General features: G+C 49.0%; 2 protein-coding genes across 2 annotated transcripts in view; one reads left to right on the forward strand and one right to left on the reverse strand.

Annotated features, from left to right (window-relative positions):
* Positions 1 to 9,129, forward strand: part of MGAT4B (alpha-1,3-mannosyl-glycoprotein 4-beta-N-acetylglucosaminyltransferase B) — a 52,676-nt gene extending 43,547 nt beyond the window's left edge. Inside the window, exons 7-15 of the mRNA XM_069772863.1 lie at positions 265 to 340; positions 718 to 832; positions 1,595 to 1,725; positions 4,686 to 4,793; positions 5,760 to 5,953; positions 6,344 to 6,422; positions 6,887 to 6,974; positions 7,985 to 8,097; positions 8,177 to 9,129. Coding sequence (XP_069628964.1) covers positions 265 to 340; positions 718 to 832; positions 1,595 to 1,725; positions 4,686 to 4,793; positions 5,760 to 5,953; positions 6,344 to 6,422; positions 6,887 to 6,974; positions 7,985 to 8,097; positions 8,177 to 8,200 — 928 coding nt within the window. The 3' untranslated portion in view covers positions 8,201 to 9,129. The remainder of the gene's footprint in view (positions 1 to 264; positions 341 to 717; positions 833 to 1,594; positions 1,726 to 4,685; positions 4,794 to 5,759; positions 5,954 to 6,343; positions 6,423 to 6,886; positions 6,975 to 7,984; positions 8,098 to 8,176) is intronic.
* Positions 9,130 to 9,856: 727 nt separating this feature from the next.
* On the reverse strand, positions 9,857 to 18,090 carry LOC104317407 (leukotriene C4 synthase-like). The gene is made up of 5 exons (XM_069772864.1): positions 17,727 to 18,090; positions 13,346 to 13,445; positions 11,404 to 11,474; positions 10,650 to 10,731; positions 9,857 to 10,381 (listed from the first exon to the last, which is right to left on the reverse strand). The coding sequence occupies exons 1-5, from the start codon at positions 17,782 to 17,784 to the stop codon at positions 10,234 to 10,236; spliced, it is 459 nt and encodes a 152-aa protein (XP_069628965.1). The 5' UTR covers positions 17,785 to 18,090; the 3' UTR covers positions 9,857 to 10,233.
* Between the last annotated feature and the right edge of the window lie 708 nt (positions 18,091 to 18,798).

An 18,798-nucleotide genomic window follows, 5' to 3' on the forward strand; every position in this document is an offset into this window, starting at 1 on the left:
TTGCAGGGCTTGCCTCGTACTGCAGTGTTTCTGTCACCGAGCGAGGGGGTCATTTTAACCCTGGTTACGTTCATTATGGAAGTCCCTGAGTTTTCCAGTAACTCTTAGCTGACCAGTTGGAGACCAAAAGGGAGAGGTCATATGCCATCCCCTCCTCCAAAAACTGTGTCACCTTCCCGGCTTAAACCCAGCCTCGGCTGGCTCCCCCGTGCAGCCCGGTATCCCAGGAGAGATCGGCGCTCCCATCGTGTTTGTCTTTTGCAGGTGGAGGACAAAGCAGAACCTTGACTACTGCTTTTTAATGATGTATGCCCAGTCCAAAGGCATATATTACGTGCAGGTGGGTTCGGTGCTGGGGGCGGAGGGGAGATGGGTGTACCTGTGAGTTCACTGTGGCTCATACCCAGCTGAGAGTGGGCAAAAAGCACGTCCAGTTGTGTGATGCAGCAGAGTGGGAGCAAGTTTTAACCAGATAGGTTCAAAAGCTAGGTTTCTAAGATGCTTTAGACTTGGAGACCTCCTGCCTAGGGAGGGCAGGAATCCTTGTTTCGTTTACCTGTTAGATTGGGTGAGAAAAATCTGCTTGGAGCATATTCCGAAATAAATTAGGTCTGTGCCAAAGCCTTCCTCCGGTCTACGGCGTGATTGCTCTGCACGGAGAGGCTCTTAGTGGAACCTGGATGGATCATTGGCACTGAGTGTCCTTTCCTCTTGCAGCTGGAGGATGATATTGTGGCCAAACCAAACTATCTCAGCACGATGAAGAACTTTGCCTTGCAGCAGCCCTCCGAGGAGTGGATGATCCTGGAGTTTTCTCAGCTGGGGTTTATTGGTAATGTTCTCCCCCACTTACCCCAGTCCCGTCAGGCATGGGCACAAGTGCCCGCTGGTTCTTGCAAACACTTATGCTCGTGGTCCAATGAGTTGTCCCCATAAGATGGTAAAATACTCAGACTTGATCCCTCCCTGTTTTTGCAATGACCCCTGCGTTTGCACAGGGGAGAAAGTTCCTCACAGCTGGTACTGCTGATACTCACTTTTAATAAAAATAAACCTGGTCGGTGGCCCAGCCGACAGCCAAACAGCTTAGATGTGACCAGTAGCTTTTAGGCTGGATGGGATCTGGCGTTGCCTAAGAGTGTGAAAAAGGAAGTTTACATCAGCACAGAACTATTTTGGGAACAGCAGTACATGGTTGCAGTAGCAGCTTGATCTGTTGTTTTGGATACTGGTTTGACTGGCTTAAAACTTGTAGTTTTGGGGGCAGGAAATGGTCTGTCCTGCAGCTGGCTGAATGTTTTTCATCCTTATTTCTCCCTGCTGAATGGAAGAGTTTTAGACCTTTTGATACTGTTGTGACCTGTGAGACGCTAATGCTTTCTAGTTCTGCAATGAATATTAAATCCGGAACTGTATTAGCAATGCCGGCAGTACTGGTACATAAAACAGAGCTGCACGCTATTTCCTTTACGTAGAGAGATGCACACATCCAACCTCCACAGCCCAGTCTCCCAAGTTTTTTTTCTTCCCAGCTCTGATTCTTGACCATTTCATACCGTAGCTGCTCTCTCTTCTCTCTTTCTTTGTGCTGTAGGAAAAATGTTCAAGTCTCTGGATCTGAGCTTGATCGTGGAGTTCATCCTGATGTTCTATAAGGACAAACCCATTGACTGGCTGCTGGATCACATCCTTTGGGTGAAAGTCTGCAACCCCGAGAAAGATGCAGTACGTAAACAACTTCTGTTGAAGGGAAACCGTCTGTTTTGTGTGAGCAAATGTACGCTTGGTCTGTGTCTCCAGAGGATCTTTTCTGTGAGCTTTGGTGGTAACTGACTTTGCACCGAACCGTGCTGTCCCTGTGGAGTGTGCTGCAGGGTGTCCTTGCTGATTGTGTAAGCAAAGACCTGGGAGTTCAGGCTTTTGTAGTCTGCAGCTGCCAGAAAAGGCATTATTTCTGCATCTACGCACTAACAGGGTATTCCTCCTCCAGTCCTTGAGGAGAGTAGCTGTTCCCCATTCTTCTGTGCTGTTTTTTTATTCCAGTGTGCTTCTCTCCCTGAAGCCGTTCCCCTGCTCGCTGACTTATAACCCCAGAATAACTCTTTGGCTCTGGGCTCATGTACCGTACCCACCTGGAGCGCACACGCAGGCTGCCCAGAGAGCTCACCCCAGATGACCCAAGAGCAAGCCCGCCGTGCGTAGTGTGCCAAAATAAAGCCAGAGCCCACAAAGCTCTTGTCGGCGTTTCTAGGGAGGTGCAGAGGGGTGAAACGGGCTCTGTTTTCCTGCTGCCATCTCGTTTGCCTGCACAAAGCCTTGCAGACAGCAGCACAGAAGCCCCCGTGCCCTGCGGAGGTTGTGTTTGAACTCCCGTTGGCGGCAGCAGCAAGGGGCTAAAGCGAGTGGGAAGGGCAGAGGAGGAGTGTGTGTGACAGCAAATGTAAGATGAGCTCACCACCAGATACTCTCCTGTCTCCTCTCTGAACATACTGTATTTACTCAAATGCTCGTTCGCCCTCCTCCCGCGGCAGAGAATGAGCAGCGGAGTCCCTCTGCAGAGCTTGAAGCCAGTCGCTTAGGATGGACCTCGTGGCCACAACTACTTTGTGGAGGCAAATGCCAGAGCAAGTGGTCACTCTGGGGATGATAAATACTGATTTCTGTGTTGGGGGGGAGACAGGGCATCCTCAGGGCTCTGCAGAGTTGGGGCAAGGATGTGATTTAATTTGGCCGGATCCCTGGCAGAGGCTGTGATGTCAGGTCCAGTCCCCCGGGTGCAGCAGGACCAGTCTCAGATGATGTCCATCGTGTCCTCCTGGCAGTTCAAACCATGTGCTCAGGTGTGACAGAGCAGTCCCCAGGCCTGTCCGGCAGCCCCCGGGGTCCTCACAGCCATGGGCGAAGCCGGGGTGGTGGGATTCTGGGATGGAGCTGGGAACCATGCTGCTGCCTGTGCTCCCCCCCTTCAAAATCTTCAGCTTGAGCATTGATTAAATGCAGATCCTGCTGCGCGGGATCATCTTCTTAGCTCATCTTCTTCGCTCATCTTCTCCTACCTGGCGGAGCCAAGGTTTTCCCAGGGGAAACTGCAAACCTCTTAAATGTGTTGCCTTTTTAAAAATTAACCTACTTTCTGCGTGGATTTCTGGCTCCTTTCCCCCACTGTTTGCATGATTAACTCTGCACAGCGCCCTTTCAAACATGACTTTCCCTTGTAAATCCCACTGTGCAGAATCAAATTGGTAGTGGGGAGGATTTGTCTTTTTGATTGAAAGTTTGTTTGACCTGAGCTTTTGGTAAGCGCTTTGCCTGCTCTGGATACATTCTGCTCTTTCTTTTTTAACTAATTTTAGATTTACCTGGGGTAGAGCTGTGTGAAAGGATGACCTTCTTACCACCAACTGAGCCATTCCCCCTCCTGGCTCTAGTGAGACAACGCTGCTTTCAGCAAGTGCTTCTTTAGCAGAAGGGGAAAAGGGGAGAAAGAGAAATCAGGAGATGCTGTACCTCCCTCTGTTCCCCTTTCTCCTTCTCTCCCCATCCAGAGTGAGATCAGACCTGATAGGGTTGCATCTGGGTTTGCTGGCAATGAGTAGGGTCTCTCCCATTAGCAGGGCTAGTTTTAATTTTCTAATGTAACGTGAGCTGGATTAGGGGATTATCTCCTCTGCAGCTCACAAGGGTCATGCCTGGAATTTCCCAGCTCCCGGCACGGTGGCGGTGGCCCGTGGGGGCAGCCCATCGCGGGGGCTCGGTGTGGCTGGCTTTCCCCACTGCGCCCTGCCTGGTGCCAGGCAGCCGGTGACGCAGCGCCCGGCGGTGGGATTTCTGCCGGGGTTTCTCTTGGGTGGGAGGCTGCAAGAGCAGATGGTGGTAGGGGTGTGCATGCGTTTCTTTTCTTGGAAAAAGCAAAAGTCGGAAAACAAATGCCCTCTCCCTCTGGTTTTTAACCCTGTATTTTTGTTCTGCTCCTCCAAACTGAGAGAAATGAACTATTTTTAAAATGTTGAGTTCTTGTCTCCACGCTCTCAGTGGTTTTCCCCTTTGTCCTTTGTTTCCTCTCTATCATCTCTCTTCCTCCACCCCATGGAAAATCACTGGCTGCATTGGAGTTGCATCTCCAAGTTTATTTACGTGGTGGGATGGGCGTGAAACAGCCCAACAGCTTTGACAATGGCACGTGCCATACATCTGCTTAACAACACCAGCCAACAAACTAAAAACTCTGCCTGTCTGAAAAGAGCCTACACTTGCTACCTGTTCACTTAGGCTCTGAATCATCCCAGGACTGACTTACCTTCAGACATCGGTGATCCCTGAGTTGTAGGAAAAAGGCTTTCCCAATAAGCCAAGGACAAAAGAAACTAAATTCTCTGGCTGTCCCTACCTGACAGCACAGAGGAGATTTGCTCAGCTATGCTTGGCAAGGAGAAATTTGGCACTTAAACCTGGGCACTCCGGCTGCCCAGCAGAGCCCGGTGGGTGAGCGGCCGAGAGTCATGGACAGGTTCCTCCAGAGTCTGGTTAAATTAAAGCCAAATTAAGGCCAAAACAACACAGACAGGCATAAGAGATGGAGAGGCAAGGGTGTTTATCACTCCTTGTGCCCTTCTCCGTTCTTTTCGTGGGTCACAGCTGACCGCAGAGGTTTAAGTGTGGGGCTCTGCGGGATTGTCTCGTTTCAGAAACACTGCGACAGGCAGAAGGCAAACCTGAGGATCCGCTTCAAGCCCTCCCTCTTCCAGCACGTGGGAACCCACTCCTCCTTGGCTGGGAAGATACAGAAGCTGAAGGTGGGTATCAGCTGCCTGTCCAAGTCGCAGATGGCCTTTCTGCCAGGCCTGGCCTGCAGGCACCCAGGAGCTGGCTGGTTTTGGGGTGGGAACATCAGTGACAGCAACCGGTGGGACAGTGGCAGCTGGATTTCTGTGCAGTGGTTGTGTTTTGTTCTGAATTACAGTGAGCTCATGGAGCTCCTACTTCTCAGAGTGGCAGTGACGTGTACCAAGAGTCGCTGCAGGCTTTTAAGCCTTGGTACTGGCCCTGGCCGCCCTTCCTGAGTACCAAACCATGGTCTGGGTGTGATTTCAAAGCATCTACTCAAAAACCCTGGAGAGATGACTCCTGGGTTGGTCTGACTTCCTTCCCACCCCTCTCCTTGTTCCTGGGATGTGCTGATTGATAGGCGAACTAGACCTTGCTGTGAAGGAGCTTAAATTGTGTGTGTGTGATGGTTAAACATCAGCAAAATCGAGCTTCCCACAGCTGTATGTGCAAGATCCATGGACACACATCCCTGGGCTGTGCTCAGTCCTGTGTCCGTCTGATCCCCAGGTAAATGGACGTTGTAATCCAGTTTGCATTGCAGTGCAGTGTTCGTCAGGCCATGTAATCCAGTTGTTTTATGCTATCATCAGCCTCCCAGCCACCTTCTCCTCAGGTGTAAGGACTGTTTGCAGAGCTCCTGGGGCAGGGACACGTGTTTGGGGCCACTTGGACAATGAAGGGCTCTTTGGTGCTGGATCAGAGTGCAGAGCAGTGGTGCTGCTCTGCGCTGCCTCTCCTGGAGCTGCGTCCTCCTGGGATCCAGCCGTGCATTGCCCTGTCTGGTGCCTTCCCCAGCTCACCTCCATCCCTCATCCTACACTGTGCAAACTGAGAGCTTTTAATTTGCGGTGCCTTGTTGCTGGGACCCCTGTTCCTCACAGGCGAAAGCAGCTCATGACCCTTTTCTGCCCTTTTGCTTTGCGCTTACCAAGGACAAGGACTTTGGCAAGCAGGCCCTGCGGAAAGAGCACGTCAACCCTCCTGCGGAGGTGAGCACCAGCCTGAAAACCTACCAGCACTTCACCTTGGAGAAGGCTTACCTGCGGGAGGACTTTTTCTGGGCCTTCACTCCCACCGCCGGAGACTTCATCCGATTCAGATTCTTCAAACCACTCCGCATCGAAAGGCCAGTGCTTGAGGGGATCAGCAGGGCAGGGGACGTGGGGACAGCCTGGAGCATGTGGAGACACCTCCCTTTTGCTCTTCTGGCTCATGTTGAATTTCTTGGCTGTCTTCTGCTTGGCTGCCCAGGAGGAGGGAGCAGTGCTCTTCCAGGAGGAGGACAACCTGACCTTTTTTTGGTGGGGCCATGTTTGCTGGAGCCCTTTGCTTTCCTATGCTTGTGAGCAAGCCATGATGTTGCTACTCTGGTGCAGTCTCCTTACAAACCGTGTGCATGTGGGCTTTTTGAGAAGGTGCCTGTTAGGTTGAGCGGTTTGATGGTTCAACTGGGGTGAAAGCCATCATGTTGCCCCATGCTCAGCGTGGGTTACCATGACTTTGGTCTCTGTCACAGGTTCTTCTTCCGCAGCGGGAACATTGAGCACCCAGAAGACAAACTCTTCAATACAACTGTGGAGGTTTTGCCGTTTGACGTAAGTGTTTTATTGAGAATTGAGATGGGGGTGGAGTGGGAAGCAAAAGAGGTTTGAGAGAAGGGAACTGCTTAAAGCCATCAGGAAAAGCTTTACAAGACTCGAGTGCCTTTGAGAGGTGCTGACTGGGAGCCAGGGGGGTCACACCTGGTGTGGTACCACCTCCGGAGCGGAGATCCCGCGCTGAGCAGTCACGATGGGAGCCGTCCCTGCCTGCAGAGGGGATGCTCAGATGGGTGGGATGGCTGCAGAGGAGGGGATGGAGCCAGGGTGGTGCAGGGGAAGCAGCAGCGTGAGGGCAGCAAGCGTCCTCTTGTTTTGGGGCATGAGGCTCAGGGTGCCAGGCGGGGGGATGAGGTGCCAAGGGCTGCTGGCGAGAGCAGCTCTGGGGTTGCTGCTGTTGCTTGGGGCTTTCGGGTGGCTCTTGCTACTGGCCTTGCACAAAGCTCCTTCCCTTCTCACAGAGCCTGCAGTCGGATAAGGAAGCCTTACAGGAGGGAAGAGGTGCAGTCGTCAAATACCGCAGGATGCCAGATGGCTACATCCAGATAGGTACAGCAGGGTGCGGCGTGGTAAACTGCCCGCTGGGTTTGATAACGCAGCCCATATCCTCACCTTCAAGTGAATCGAGACCCTTAGTGCTGTTTGCTTGGCAAAGAGTAATTCCTGCTTGCCAGGAGCCAGGTTGGAACAGGATTTAGTTGTCACTGTCTCCTCTCCTCCACTGCCCTCCCTCCCCTCTTCGACTAGGCGTCCTCTTCAGGTAGTTTTCAGTTCTACTTCTCTGCTCAGAGCTGGGAGCAAATTATTCAGATTACCCGTTTGCCTAACCTGATGTTAAAAACCTCCACCACGCGCGATTTCACACTCTCCCTCCACAGCCTGTCTTGGTATTCACACCACTTGCAGCTTGGACTTTGTGTCCTGCCACCTGAGCTTGTTTTAGTTCTTGTCCTGCCCTTGGACAAGAATGAGTGATTGCAGCCTATGGGGACCTGCTGGTGCGTGGTAAAGGCCTGGTGTCCCTGCCAAGACTTTTTTTTTTTTTTTTTTAAATAGACAAATAAAAGAAAAATTCCCTGGCACGCATAGCTTTTTGCCATTTTAGCATTCCTCTGCATGCTGTCTGGTTTCTCCCAGTTGCATTTTCAAAAAAAAAAAAAAAAAAAAAATCACACCCAAAAATGGGACATAGCAACAGGCTGAGACCTTGCTAGAACTATTGATATAAGACTTGCCTCCATGCCGTGATCCTGAACTGACGTGTCTTTTACAGGATGGTGCTGCCATCAGGCCACTCTGCCCGCCCCCCCCGCCTTTTGCACAGCAGTGATGCGTAGCCAAATACTCCCCATTTTGTTTTGTTTAGCTGATTTTTTTTTTTTTTTTGTTCCCCTAAGTGTAGCATTTTGCACTGAATTGATGTCCACGCCGCTGATTTTTCAGCTCATCTTGTGTCAGGGAGCTGCGGGCAGGGGGCTGCTCGTGATCCCCTTGGGGTATGGGGGGGGCTGGATGCCAGGGGACCGTCCCCATGTCACCCCTGTGCTTTCCCCCCCCAGGCTCCTTCTCCAAGGGTGTTGCAGAGGGCGAGGTGGACCCATCCTTCGGGCCGCTGGAAGCCATCAGGCTGTCCATCCAGACCGACTCCCCGGTGTGGATCATCTTGAGCGAGGTGAGCTGGGCTTCGTCACCTCCCCACCACCTTCCCCCCCCCCCCGCTCCTCTCTGATCCCAGCCTTCGCTTCTTTCAGATTTTTATCAAAAAAGCGGAGTGAAACGGGCGCGAGGAAGGGTGGACGGACACACGTGGATCCCCGGTCCTGCTCCCTCCCCTCCCGCTCCCTCCTCCCCGCGGCGCCTCGCCGGTGCTGCGGGGCCAGGACGTCGTCGTCTTCTCCAGAAGAAGAACAACAAGGAAAAACCAATATCCCGCGCAGAGGGCTGGCTTTGCTGCCCTCGGCAAAGCCCGGGAGCTCCCTCGGTCCCCCGTGGGCGCAGGCTGCCGCGCGTGCCGCTCAGGCCACGCTGACACAGGGGACGGTTTGGGGTCAGGATGAGCTATAGCGAGCGTGGGGACGAAAAGCACCTTCAGCCCAGCACAGGGCAATCTCTGGTTGTATTTGGGGACAGAGCGGGGGCTCAGTCACGTTGAGTCCTGCCGGCTGACCCCGTGGGCACGCCGGGATGGAGACGGCCAGGGACCGAGGTCTGCCTTGCCTTCGCCCAGGCAACAGTCCTGGCCACAGCTGAGGATTAAGCGAGGGTGAAGACTGACCCTCCTTCAGCAGAGGAGGAACGAATCCAAAGGGGTTGGAGCTATGACTATGGCAGGGAAAACAAAAAAAAAAAAAAAACAAAATACGCCACACTGTGCCTGCCAGCATTGAACACAGCCCCTTAACTCACAGTGAAGTCTCCAGTGTCTTCATGCCTTGAGATTGAGTGCAGAAACCATCTTTTTAAATAACTATTTCAGTTATTGATTGGTGTGAATTTTTTGGGAGAAAAAAAAGCAGAAGTAGCCCAGTTCAAAAATAGTAGGGATTAGTGTAAATCCCAATGTCTCTTCAGCTATACACTGGAATGCATTATACTACTTTAATGTGCTGTATTTTTTATTATTGGATACATTTGATTTTTCAAGTACATCTCTCTATATAAATATATAAAATAATGTGCACTGTAATAAAAGCTAAATTTAAAACTTTGGTGTGGCAGTGAGAGTCACTACAGCAGGGAGGCACTTGCTCTGGCTCTACCCCTGTTCCCCTCCCCAGGACGGGTGGGCATCCCTGGGGGCCGGGCACCAGCTGTAGCCCCTACACCCAAAATGGAGTTATTCATCAGTGCTCACCAATACCAGATACTCCCGAAGCGTTGCTCATGCTGGGGAAAGCACTTAGAGCAGCCCAGTGGGAGACTGGTTATTTTTTGCCCCAGCGCCACAGGAACCTGCACCAGTTATTAAAAAAAGAAATGTTGGTCCCGTCTTTCCTTGGCAGGGAGCAAGGAAGGTGCTTGGGCACCCATACGCCTGAGGGTGCAATCGTGGAACAGTTGTCTTTCTTACAAAATACATTGCTTTTCTTTATACTCATGCATGGCTTAGCAAGGAGCTGCCTGCTTTAGTTACCTGCAAACCCCAAGTCTGCAGTGGAGGTTGAAATTCAGAGAGAGGGCAAAGTCCTACTGGTGGGTCAGTGATAAGCAAAGTCGGTGCTGAGTCAAGGTCATTCAAGTCAATGCCAAACACAGCCATTAGCATTTGGACTAGAATCAAGCGTTTTTTCCCCAAATCTGGATACAGTTTTAGACAAGTTTACCCACTCTTTCAAGTCAGTTCTGATCACAGCAGCTTTTCCCATGCAACCCAATCCCCTAAACCTCAGATGTCTCACACCCAGTCGCCAAGCACCTTTGACAATCGCAGGTGATTTCTACTGAGAAAAGGAATTTATTTTTTGCATATCATGTTGTGATCCTTCAACATATATCATTACAGCAGTAAGGAGGAGTGATGACAGCGTTTGGGTCAATCCATGCTCTGTGAAGCAAAGCCAAAGGCATTAGAGGTTTTAGAGCAGGGAGTGCTACAAAGCCTGGCAGTGAAGCCCATCAGCAGGGGCAGAGGCTGAGCAGTGTTTGCTTCCTAGAAGGAAAATTATCTCTGAAGAGGAGTGCCAGCATCCACCTTGCTTCAAAGGTAAGCACAGAGCTGGGGAGAGATACTCAGTCTCTGACCGCGCCGCGCGACTCCTTCCCCTCTGCCGAGAGCCAACGGTGGGTTTTGGGAGAGCCGTGGCCCCTCTCACCAGGCGCCGAGCAGCTGGAGGGGCCGCGCCAGCGCTGCCATCCATGCAGAGGAGGGGGACAGCAAGAAATGGGCCAGGAGCCCGGCCACCGCTAGCCCCAGCAGCGCCCAGAGTAGCCAGGTGCTGGCGTACAGCGGCCCCAACCTGCGTGGGGAGAAAACGCCATCAGACACCACCAGCCGACCCGGGGCACAAAGCGCACGGGCAGGGGCTCGGTGTGTGTCCCCCCTCCTTCGAGACGGAGCCAGGGAAGAGGTGGCATGGCCACGAGGACGTGGGAGGAGAAGGAGGTGATGCAAATCTGCCTTCAGTTCCACCCGTGGGAAGGAAACCTACCCCAGGGACCGCATCCTGCCCCCAGCCTCCCTGGACTGGTTTGGGGTACCCAAAACCCCCCCGGCCAAGTACTAACCGTCCCTGCGCAGCCACGGTGTATCCCTGGAAGTACTTGAAGCGGGTGTAGAGGTAGAGCAGCCCACACGCAGCAGCCGCACCTGCGGGGGAGAGAGGAGCCGAGTCCTGACGGGGCCGGGGGTCCTGCGACGCTGCAGCCCAGCGCGGTCACCCATGTCCCTGGCTTCCCCCTGCAGATGGGGCAGGGCCACGAGAACCAAACGCAGCAGGACTCTGCTTTAAAACACTGTGGGAGCTTAAATGGGTTTTCCTCCTTCTCTTTTTTGTGAGGGATGAACTTTTCTGCCCCGCAAAGTTGCCCTGGGACTTGGGTTTGCAACGCTCCCTTCCGTGGCCCTTCCTCGCATCTTCCCCACGGCGGCAGCCAAATCCCCTAAACCCGCTTGGTACGGGACGGACGGCGGATGACTAATTGTTTGGGTTACGGTTTCTCCTTCTGCCGTAGGGATTTGGGTATCGTGTTGCAGCTCTGACCTTATCCTTAGATAAGAGAAGCAGCCCGGGGGGGACAGCCGGGCTCCAGCGACGGAGCGAGGGCTGCCAACGCCACCAAACCTCCTCTGGGCAGGAGAGGAGTTTGGAGTTCGGCCAGAGAGACCAAGGGCTGCCCCAAGGGGAACTTCGCTTTCCCCAAGTAACAGCCTTACAGGTACAGAGAGGAGGTGCCTGAGTCGCCATGGGATTTAAATTGGGGTTGTTTTTTTTGGTCTGTGCATGTGGTTTGGGTTGGGGTTCCCCCCCATTCTGCTTACCTTGATGGAAGAAGATTCCAGCAACCCAGAGGAGCGAGATGAAGATCGGGAAGTACTCTGAGCAATTCACCCTGGTGAGAACCAGAGACGAGAGTTAAAACTGCATCCTCGTACGTCAGAGACCGGTTAACCGAGGCCAGAGAAGTGAGCTGGAAACGCACGTCGGAGCAAACTGAAAGGGCTGATAAGAGGCATTGCTGTCCTGTGGACAAAGGGCCTTTTCTGCGACCAAGGACACCCAATATCTGTATTTTAGAGAAGAAAAGCACCCAAACAATGCACAGCGTTCACCTCACCCGCATTCACGTGAACCCTGCAATGACAAGCCGTGGCCGAGATGGAGATTTGTCTTTGCTGAACCCTCAGCAGGCTCCATCTCAGCCCCATGCACAGCACCTTCACAGGCATCTAGTACAGCTTAAAAGCTGCACAGGTAGAGGTTCCTTCCCTATCATTATTTAAAGAGCTTTCTCCTCCCCTTGGGTGAGCACAGCCCAGATTTGGGTGTCACACAAGTCATGCTCCAAGAGCGAGCCTTCTCCCAGATCAAATCGAGCAGAAGGCGATCAGATCTGCAGCCAGGTTTTCTTCCTTCCTTTCTCTTTCAGTGACAAAAATACAGATTTTCTGCAAGAAAGGACGGGAGCTGTGCTATTACAGACAATGGTTTTGTTTCTTGATTTCTCCTACATTTTACCATTCCCCAGGCAATTTAATCTTACATTTGGCCAAAAATTTGCCAAGCCTTGAGGAACGGAGCCAGATTAGGAGCTGGAAAAAGTCTGAAGAACCTTACGTTGTAAATGCAGTTTGAGCCTTAGCGAGGGGAGGCTGCCAGATTTCCACGAGTGAGTAATAAAGCAGTACCTTTTTTCCCCTCTTTTTTGTTTTTTAATATATCAAAACAAATTATCCATTTGTATCCTTTCCCACAGGGAAAAGAATAAAGGACAGGAAAAAAAAAACCACAAGGAAGAAATACCATCTCAAACCTGAGTTCGCTGAGGTCGCCTTCTCCGCAGAATATAGCGGAGGGCTTCCCGGCACGCCGCAGCCCACAGCACAACTCGGTTAACACACAGCCCGGTATTTAATTAAAAGCCACAGCAGCAGCTACCCAGCTAGCAAAGGCCGATGCCTTCCATGCAGGCTGGCCTTTCACTGCATCGCAAAAGGACCAAAGCGGGTGTTTTTGTCACTCCACAAACGTTTCCCGTACGCTGGCAAGGAAACGTAGCTGCTTTGTTCAGGATCTAGTGCCGTGCTTGAGCTACCCTTCAAACCAGCTCCGGCCAATTCCTTTCAATCACTTAGGAAACAGAACGACTGAGATGAAAGATGGAATCTGGTGCTTGCTGGAAGCCGAAGGGATCTGAGAACATTTCCAGTTTAGCTCCAGAATTGCTCTCTCCATAGGAACAGAGCAAAAAGAAACAGCCCTCGGCATGGGCCCGCGAGTGCTGACTTTCACAGTACAATGGCTTAAAAAAAGGAAAAAAATTAAAACGTCCTTGTAGCTGGTTCTGCCAGCAAGGCCCTTTGTTCAACAGCAAAAACTTACAAGCAAATATTAGGTTATTAATATAGCTTCAGCTACTCTCACAATTTGGAGCCAACATTAATATTAAACTTAATGATTATAACACAATAATGCTCAGCACCTCTTCCATATAGCCACTAATTCGTAATTTGGCTGCCTCTCACAATGCCAGGAGGATTATCATGGATGGACAGAAACACTCCAGCCAGAGCAAAGTGCTCCAAATCAAAACTCAAACTTCTGCGCACAAAGCATTAAAAAAAAAAAAAAAAATTAAAAAATCTAGTATCTGTAGCAATAAGCAAAAAGGTGACTTGAGGGTGACTTCAGTCTTCGCTGGTAGTGACAGTTGACTCAAGTCATATCTAGATGGAGTCGCCACAAAAGAAGTCAAAATCTTACTGAGCTCTGAAGATCCGCTCAAATTCAGGGTGACCGGTTGTCATGGGAGGGGAGATCTTGTACTTTCGCCGGGCATATATCACCTGCAGCACAAAATAGGCTAAAAAAAGAACAACACAGGAATAGTAACAGTCCAGCAGTGTTTGATGTAGCCAAGCCTTATCTAGTTTGGAATCAAGCAAGTGGTTAGAGGAAAAGAGCTGATACTGTCTCAGTTCATAGTCCAGGGCTGTCACACACGACCTGGAATGAATGTGCCATTTATTCCACACTCGTACTTTAAATTCAGATTTGGTTATCCTGGCAGAGTGCCTCTGCCGCAGAGCCGATGTGCTGGCTGGCGCTTTGCATAGTCTCACGCCCAGCGCGCAGCAGCAGATCCCCAGCAGATCAAACGCAGCCTGGTCCTGCAGGAAGGCCAGCAACACACACTAAAACCTTACCGAGTCCACACCTAATCACGGAATTATTATTCTTTTTTCATCTTGCGCTCTGTGTTGAGAGTATTAATACACCCTCTGCCAGTCTGATGTGTAACACCTTCCGCTACACCTAGCGGGCACAAAGCTTTTGTACAAGGATGGCCCCATGTCACAGAGCAGCATCCAAACTGTGAAGCACTGGGATGTCATTAAGTCCATTAGAGATGCTCGTAATCATGGCAATAGAAGGAAATGGGGAAGGGGGCGATTATTTCTTCCACTTAATTCCTGCAGGGTAGCCCCAAGGCTCGAGCAGTTCAAGGAGCAGAGACATGCTGCCAATGGCTGCTACCAGCCAAGTTTGGGCCAAGGTACTAACTCGGTGTCTGCTACATCGCTCCTTTCTACATTTGTAAGGGACATGGAAAGTCACTTCAAAATGATGAAAACTTGTTAACATGAAGATTTGGACTGTTTCATTATTTGGCAAAAGCTCTTACTCCCACGAGTGATTGCTGATGTTTGAAGTGTTTATACTTAGGTGCACTACTACATTGCTGCTTTTATTGAAAATGAGAATTTTCATATACGAGAAAACTAAATTATAAAAACCAATTACTTTGGTGGCTGTGGCAGCATGCTGCTAAGCAAGTCACTTGGATTAGCAAGGTCCTAACGTAGCAACATTTCCAGAGCACTGAACAGAGAGACAAGGAGCCAGGCTGCAAGGACTGCCTTGCAGACTGTCTTATTCTAACAAGAGATAAAAGCAGAACAGCAGGAGAGAGAAAGGAAAGTAGGGACAGATGTTGCAAGATTAAAGACAAGACAGATCTATGCGCGCCTGCAGAAAAGCATAAGAACATATGTAAGAGAAAAGCGAATTAGAAATGTAAATAATCTCATGCTGTGACCTGTGTATTACACAACATATAATTCATTTAAATAAACAGACATTCATTTAAGAAAACATTCTCATATTCTAGTGTCTTCCACAGTGTGTGCAGTGAACCAGGCCTAAATAAGAGGTGCCGGGAGAGAAGCGTGGGGAGGAACAAGTGTGCTTCCCCAACCCCTCCCGGCCCCAATCTGTTTGTAGCACGTTGGTTATGGTTGAGGGTGAAGATCGTCCTGCCCCCGAGATCCAGCACGATGTGACACAGCACCCTCTCTGCAAAACCAGACAGCTTAGGTCTGCAGCAACGCACAGCGGGCGATTCAGCAGCGGCTGGCAGAGCTCTGGGAAAAAGATGATGAAGCTGTGACCCATCCTGTTACCTCCTCTTCACATCAGATAAGCCCCTCTCCCCTACGCAACTATTTAATGCTCGCAGGGTCTCATTCCAGCCACCTCTCAAGAAATGGACTGAGCTAAAGTTACTGCATCGTGCACAGCTCCAGCTTGTGGCATAAGCCTGACCGTGCTGGGCAAAAGTCTTCATCCTGTTTCACGCCATCTGCACCCTTCCTAACGCTGTGCTCTTGTGGCCGATGAGCACCCTAAGAATAATTTCAGACCCAACCTCTCCAACTCTGTGTTTAACATCTTGCTTGTGTACAGGGGTAAATATTCAGACAAGTCCTGCAACAGACCCCTTACGCTTAGGGATGAGTAATACATAAAACAACCAGCCAAGAGAAGCGAAAGCCTTTTGGAGGATGGCTAGCTGTCTGCCAAACCTGGCGTATGGGTGAAGCATTAAGGATGCAGAATCGCCCTCCAGAAGCACTTCTCAGAATGAGTGTTGAAAAAACACTACATTGTACAAACCTTCTCAGCAGGGACTTTTAGGGAAAAGAGTTCAATCTACTCTGCAGAACCTTCAAACTAGTTTCTTGTGATTCATGTCTCGAGGTTAAAAGCCTGTGTGGATTCCCACACAGCTCACAAGGGCTGAGCTCTCCTTGCACTTTGCTCCTCAGTGGAACGATCAGCCAGACCTTCATTCCCTATTTGATTATGTCCACAAACTTGTCAAGCATATCATAGCTGACACCTGCCACATTTGAGGGAACCTGGCAAACAAGCTCTCTGGGGACTGACAGTGACACTGCATAAGCTTTACTTTCTTTGAAGCCATAAAAAAAAAGAGGGGGGCCATGGGGACACAACAAAACTGTAGTAGCATTGTTCTGCTCTTGGGTATGACGTTCAACACAGGGCAGTGGCACGCATCTACAGAGCACTAAGCTCAGAGCTTTGCTAAACTGAGCATAACTAAATTAAGAAGGGAAAAGTTACTTGAAAGAATGCAGAAACTGTGGGCTTCCAGAAAACTTAAGAAGAAAGCAAAAATCAACCACCACCGTACTAAGCTCAGCTGTTAAATTATGTTCCCTACATCAGGATGTAACAGAAGAGTATTTGCAGGTATGGCGCACATCCCTGTTTCAGTGCTCTGCCTTCTCAGAATGAATTTCAGATCTGTAATTCACACACAGAATGTCCTTTCAAAAGGTGCAAAAAAAGCTACTGCACAGCTCTGAATCAAGGTGACATTAGCGCACATATTTCTTACTACTGGAGAGAATGGAAACCCGTAGTATTTTGCAATTGTTCCTTGGCTTCCCAAGCAGAGACCACAAAACAAGGCTACTTTGTCCGATCTAACATAGATAGGAGGGTGCCAGTGCTTGCTATTTATCTGCTGGCTTCACACCTACGTACTGTTTGCATAGCATAATGCAACCTTTAAAAAATACTTCAAGTTCTCATAAAACACATATATGTGACAAAACTGCCATCTAGGGATTGGCTACTGAGGGTTTCCCAATGGAAAGGGCTTAGCAACGTTTCCGTAACTCAATTTCAAGTTTTCATGTCTTCTCTTTGCACACTAAACGCTCCCTCCATCCCCACTTAGTTTAATAACAAATAAATTCCTAAGACTAAAGTACCTTCCATTTGTAGTTGCTGACATTTGTCTGTAAATGGTTTGAGGGAAATTACTGATAACTCAGAAATCTTTAACTGTATTCTTCAAGTAAAGTATTTGTGTTTTAAATAATGCTTTCATTAAGAGATTTATCATCTGATGGCTAAAAATACATCAGGCTGCTCAGAGATTCACATTCATTTGTAAGAAAAGAGATATGGTAGCTTTATAGTGAATTAATTCAGTAATACCCCCCCCCCCCCAAACCTTCCCTCATAGAAATGTGAAGATTTTCATAAAATGGGGGGCTCTGTCCCTACCCCAGGAGGGGGGGGGAACATCCCCTTCTGTGACCCTCCTGAAGCCCAAGGGGGAGATGCCTTTGCCCAAAGGACTCACAATTAAACACAAGAGGTAGAGCTTGGCAACACTACCGCTTCTTTCTAAATGGTCTAAACCAAATGCGTCTATTTAAATTACAAGAAGTCGCTGAGTTTCTTTGCAGATGTCTGCTTCTATTTCTGACCAGAAGGGTTTGCATTAGTTTCCGAATTACTGCGTGCTGTCAACTCATCTTGTCACCTGCTCCGTGCAGCTAAGCTAGATGAATTGAACACATAACGATACCGGTCACAGAGAAGAAATACATGCGTACATGATACTCTTTTCCATATACATACAATATGTGTTTGTAGACTGACCTCTTCATCAGCATATTTGTTAACCTGCCTTTATTTTGGTTACCTCCAGCCACTCTAAGTTAGAAATTACCTGCAAAAATGCAAGCACAGAAAATGTTTTAAAGACATCTGATTGTTAAAATTAAGTTTCAAAGTAAAACTTAAATTTCATTTCCTTCTAGGATGCTGGCTTTGAGGTTTGCGAATCATTTTAGTCCCTATTAAATAATGAACCTCCTCAGGCATGACACTTCCACTGTAAACAGCCAAACATAATTTTACCATGTTGGAAAACAGCAACTTTCATTCCACCAAGACTCCAAGCAAAACAGAGGAACCGAGTCCCACAAAGTTCAGTATAATTAGCTTAATACTAATTAAGCGTTATATAAAGGACATTTACCTTGCTCCAGGACTCCCAAAACCGTGACAGTGGCCAGCAGGTCTATCTGATTTCTCATGTTGCTGACTGCAGACCAAACCCTAGCCAGGTGGGATGAGTAGAGCTGCTCTCCAACCCTCTCTCCAAGCCTCCCACTACTACCACAAGCTCTGCCACAGAGCCTTCTTACTGCTCCTGCAGCAACACGTGTTTCCTCCACCACACCTTAACTCTCTCCACACCACACCATCTTCCAAAGCAGCCAGCCATCAGAAAATACCTATTCCAGGCAAGTGCCTTTTGCTGAACTACATAACAGCAAAAGTTTTGCAGGTGCAAACTGTTAAGTTCTTGCAATTATATTTACAGCTTTTGTACCGTGGTTGAATTATAAGTTGCCAGCAATTGAAAGATGATGGGATTTTTTCCAACCCTTTTATCGCTATCTTAATCAGCTCTAAAGCATCTGAATTATGTGTGAGGTTGTAAAAATTATTAACAAGCATTTACAAATTAATGACTTGACCTTCTGCTCATATTCCAAGTAGTGGAGTTGACCCATGTTTAAGATTTTCTAGACTTCAGCTGGAGTAACTGAATTCTGTTACTGGATTCTGAATTTTTAAAAGACCATTCAGATTTTTTAATCCTATTAATTAATACTGTAACTTTACCAAATAAGAGTAGAGTTCCTTCCTAGCACTCAGTCACTTTTTGTAGTTTTCTGATGTCTTTAAAATTTGCAGTACAAACCTTTTCCTGGCTAACATACAAAATATAAAGTTCTCAGTTCCGAACGGAAGGCAGCAGAGGATGTAGAAATACACAGACCCTCAGAAATGTTACACCGATGTCAGAATTATAATTGTAAAACGTAAAGTTTGAAAAGCGGCAATATTTTAGCCCTGAATAACTTTCCTCCCCATTCCACAAAAGCAAAATATGCATCAGTTCAAAAAGTTATCTTGTGTTTTGGAGCAACTTTATATGGATAAGACTACTCTGATTTTAAAGTTTTTAAAACCAAAAAGGAGGAAAAAAAAAGGTATCATTCATTATCAGCTAAGGTTTTCCCCTAATTTTGGTGAGCAGA

The sequence above is a fragment of the Haliaeetus albicilla genome, chromosome 27, assembly GCF_947461875.1.
Source record: "Haliaeetus albicilla chromosome 27, bHalAlb1.1, whole genome shotgun sequence".
Lineage (NCBI taxonomy): Eukaryota > Metazoa > Chordata > Aves > Accipitriformes > Accipitridae > Haliaeetus > Haliaeetus albicilla.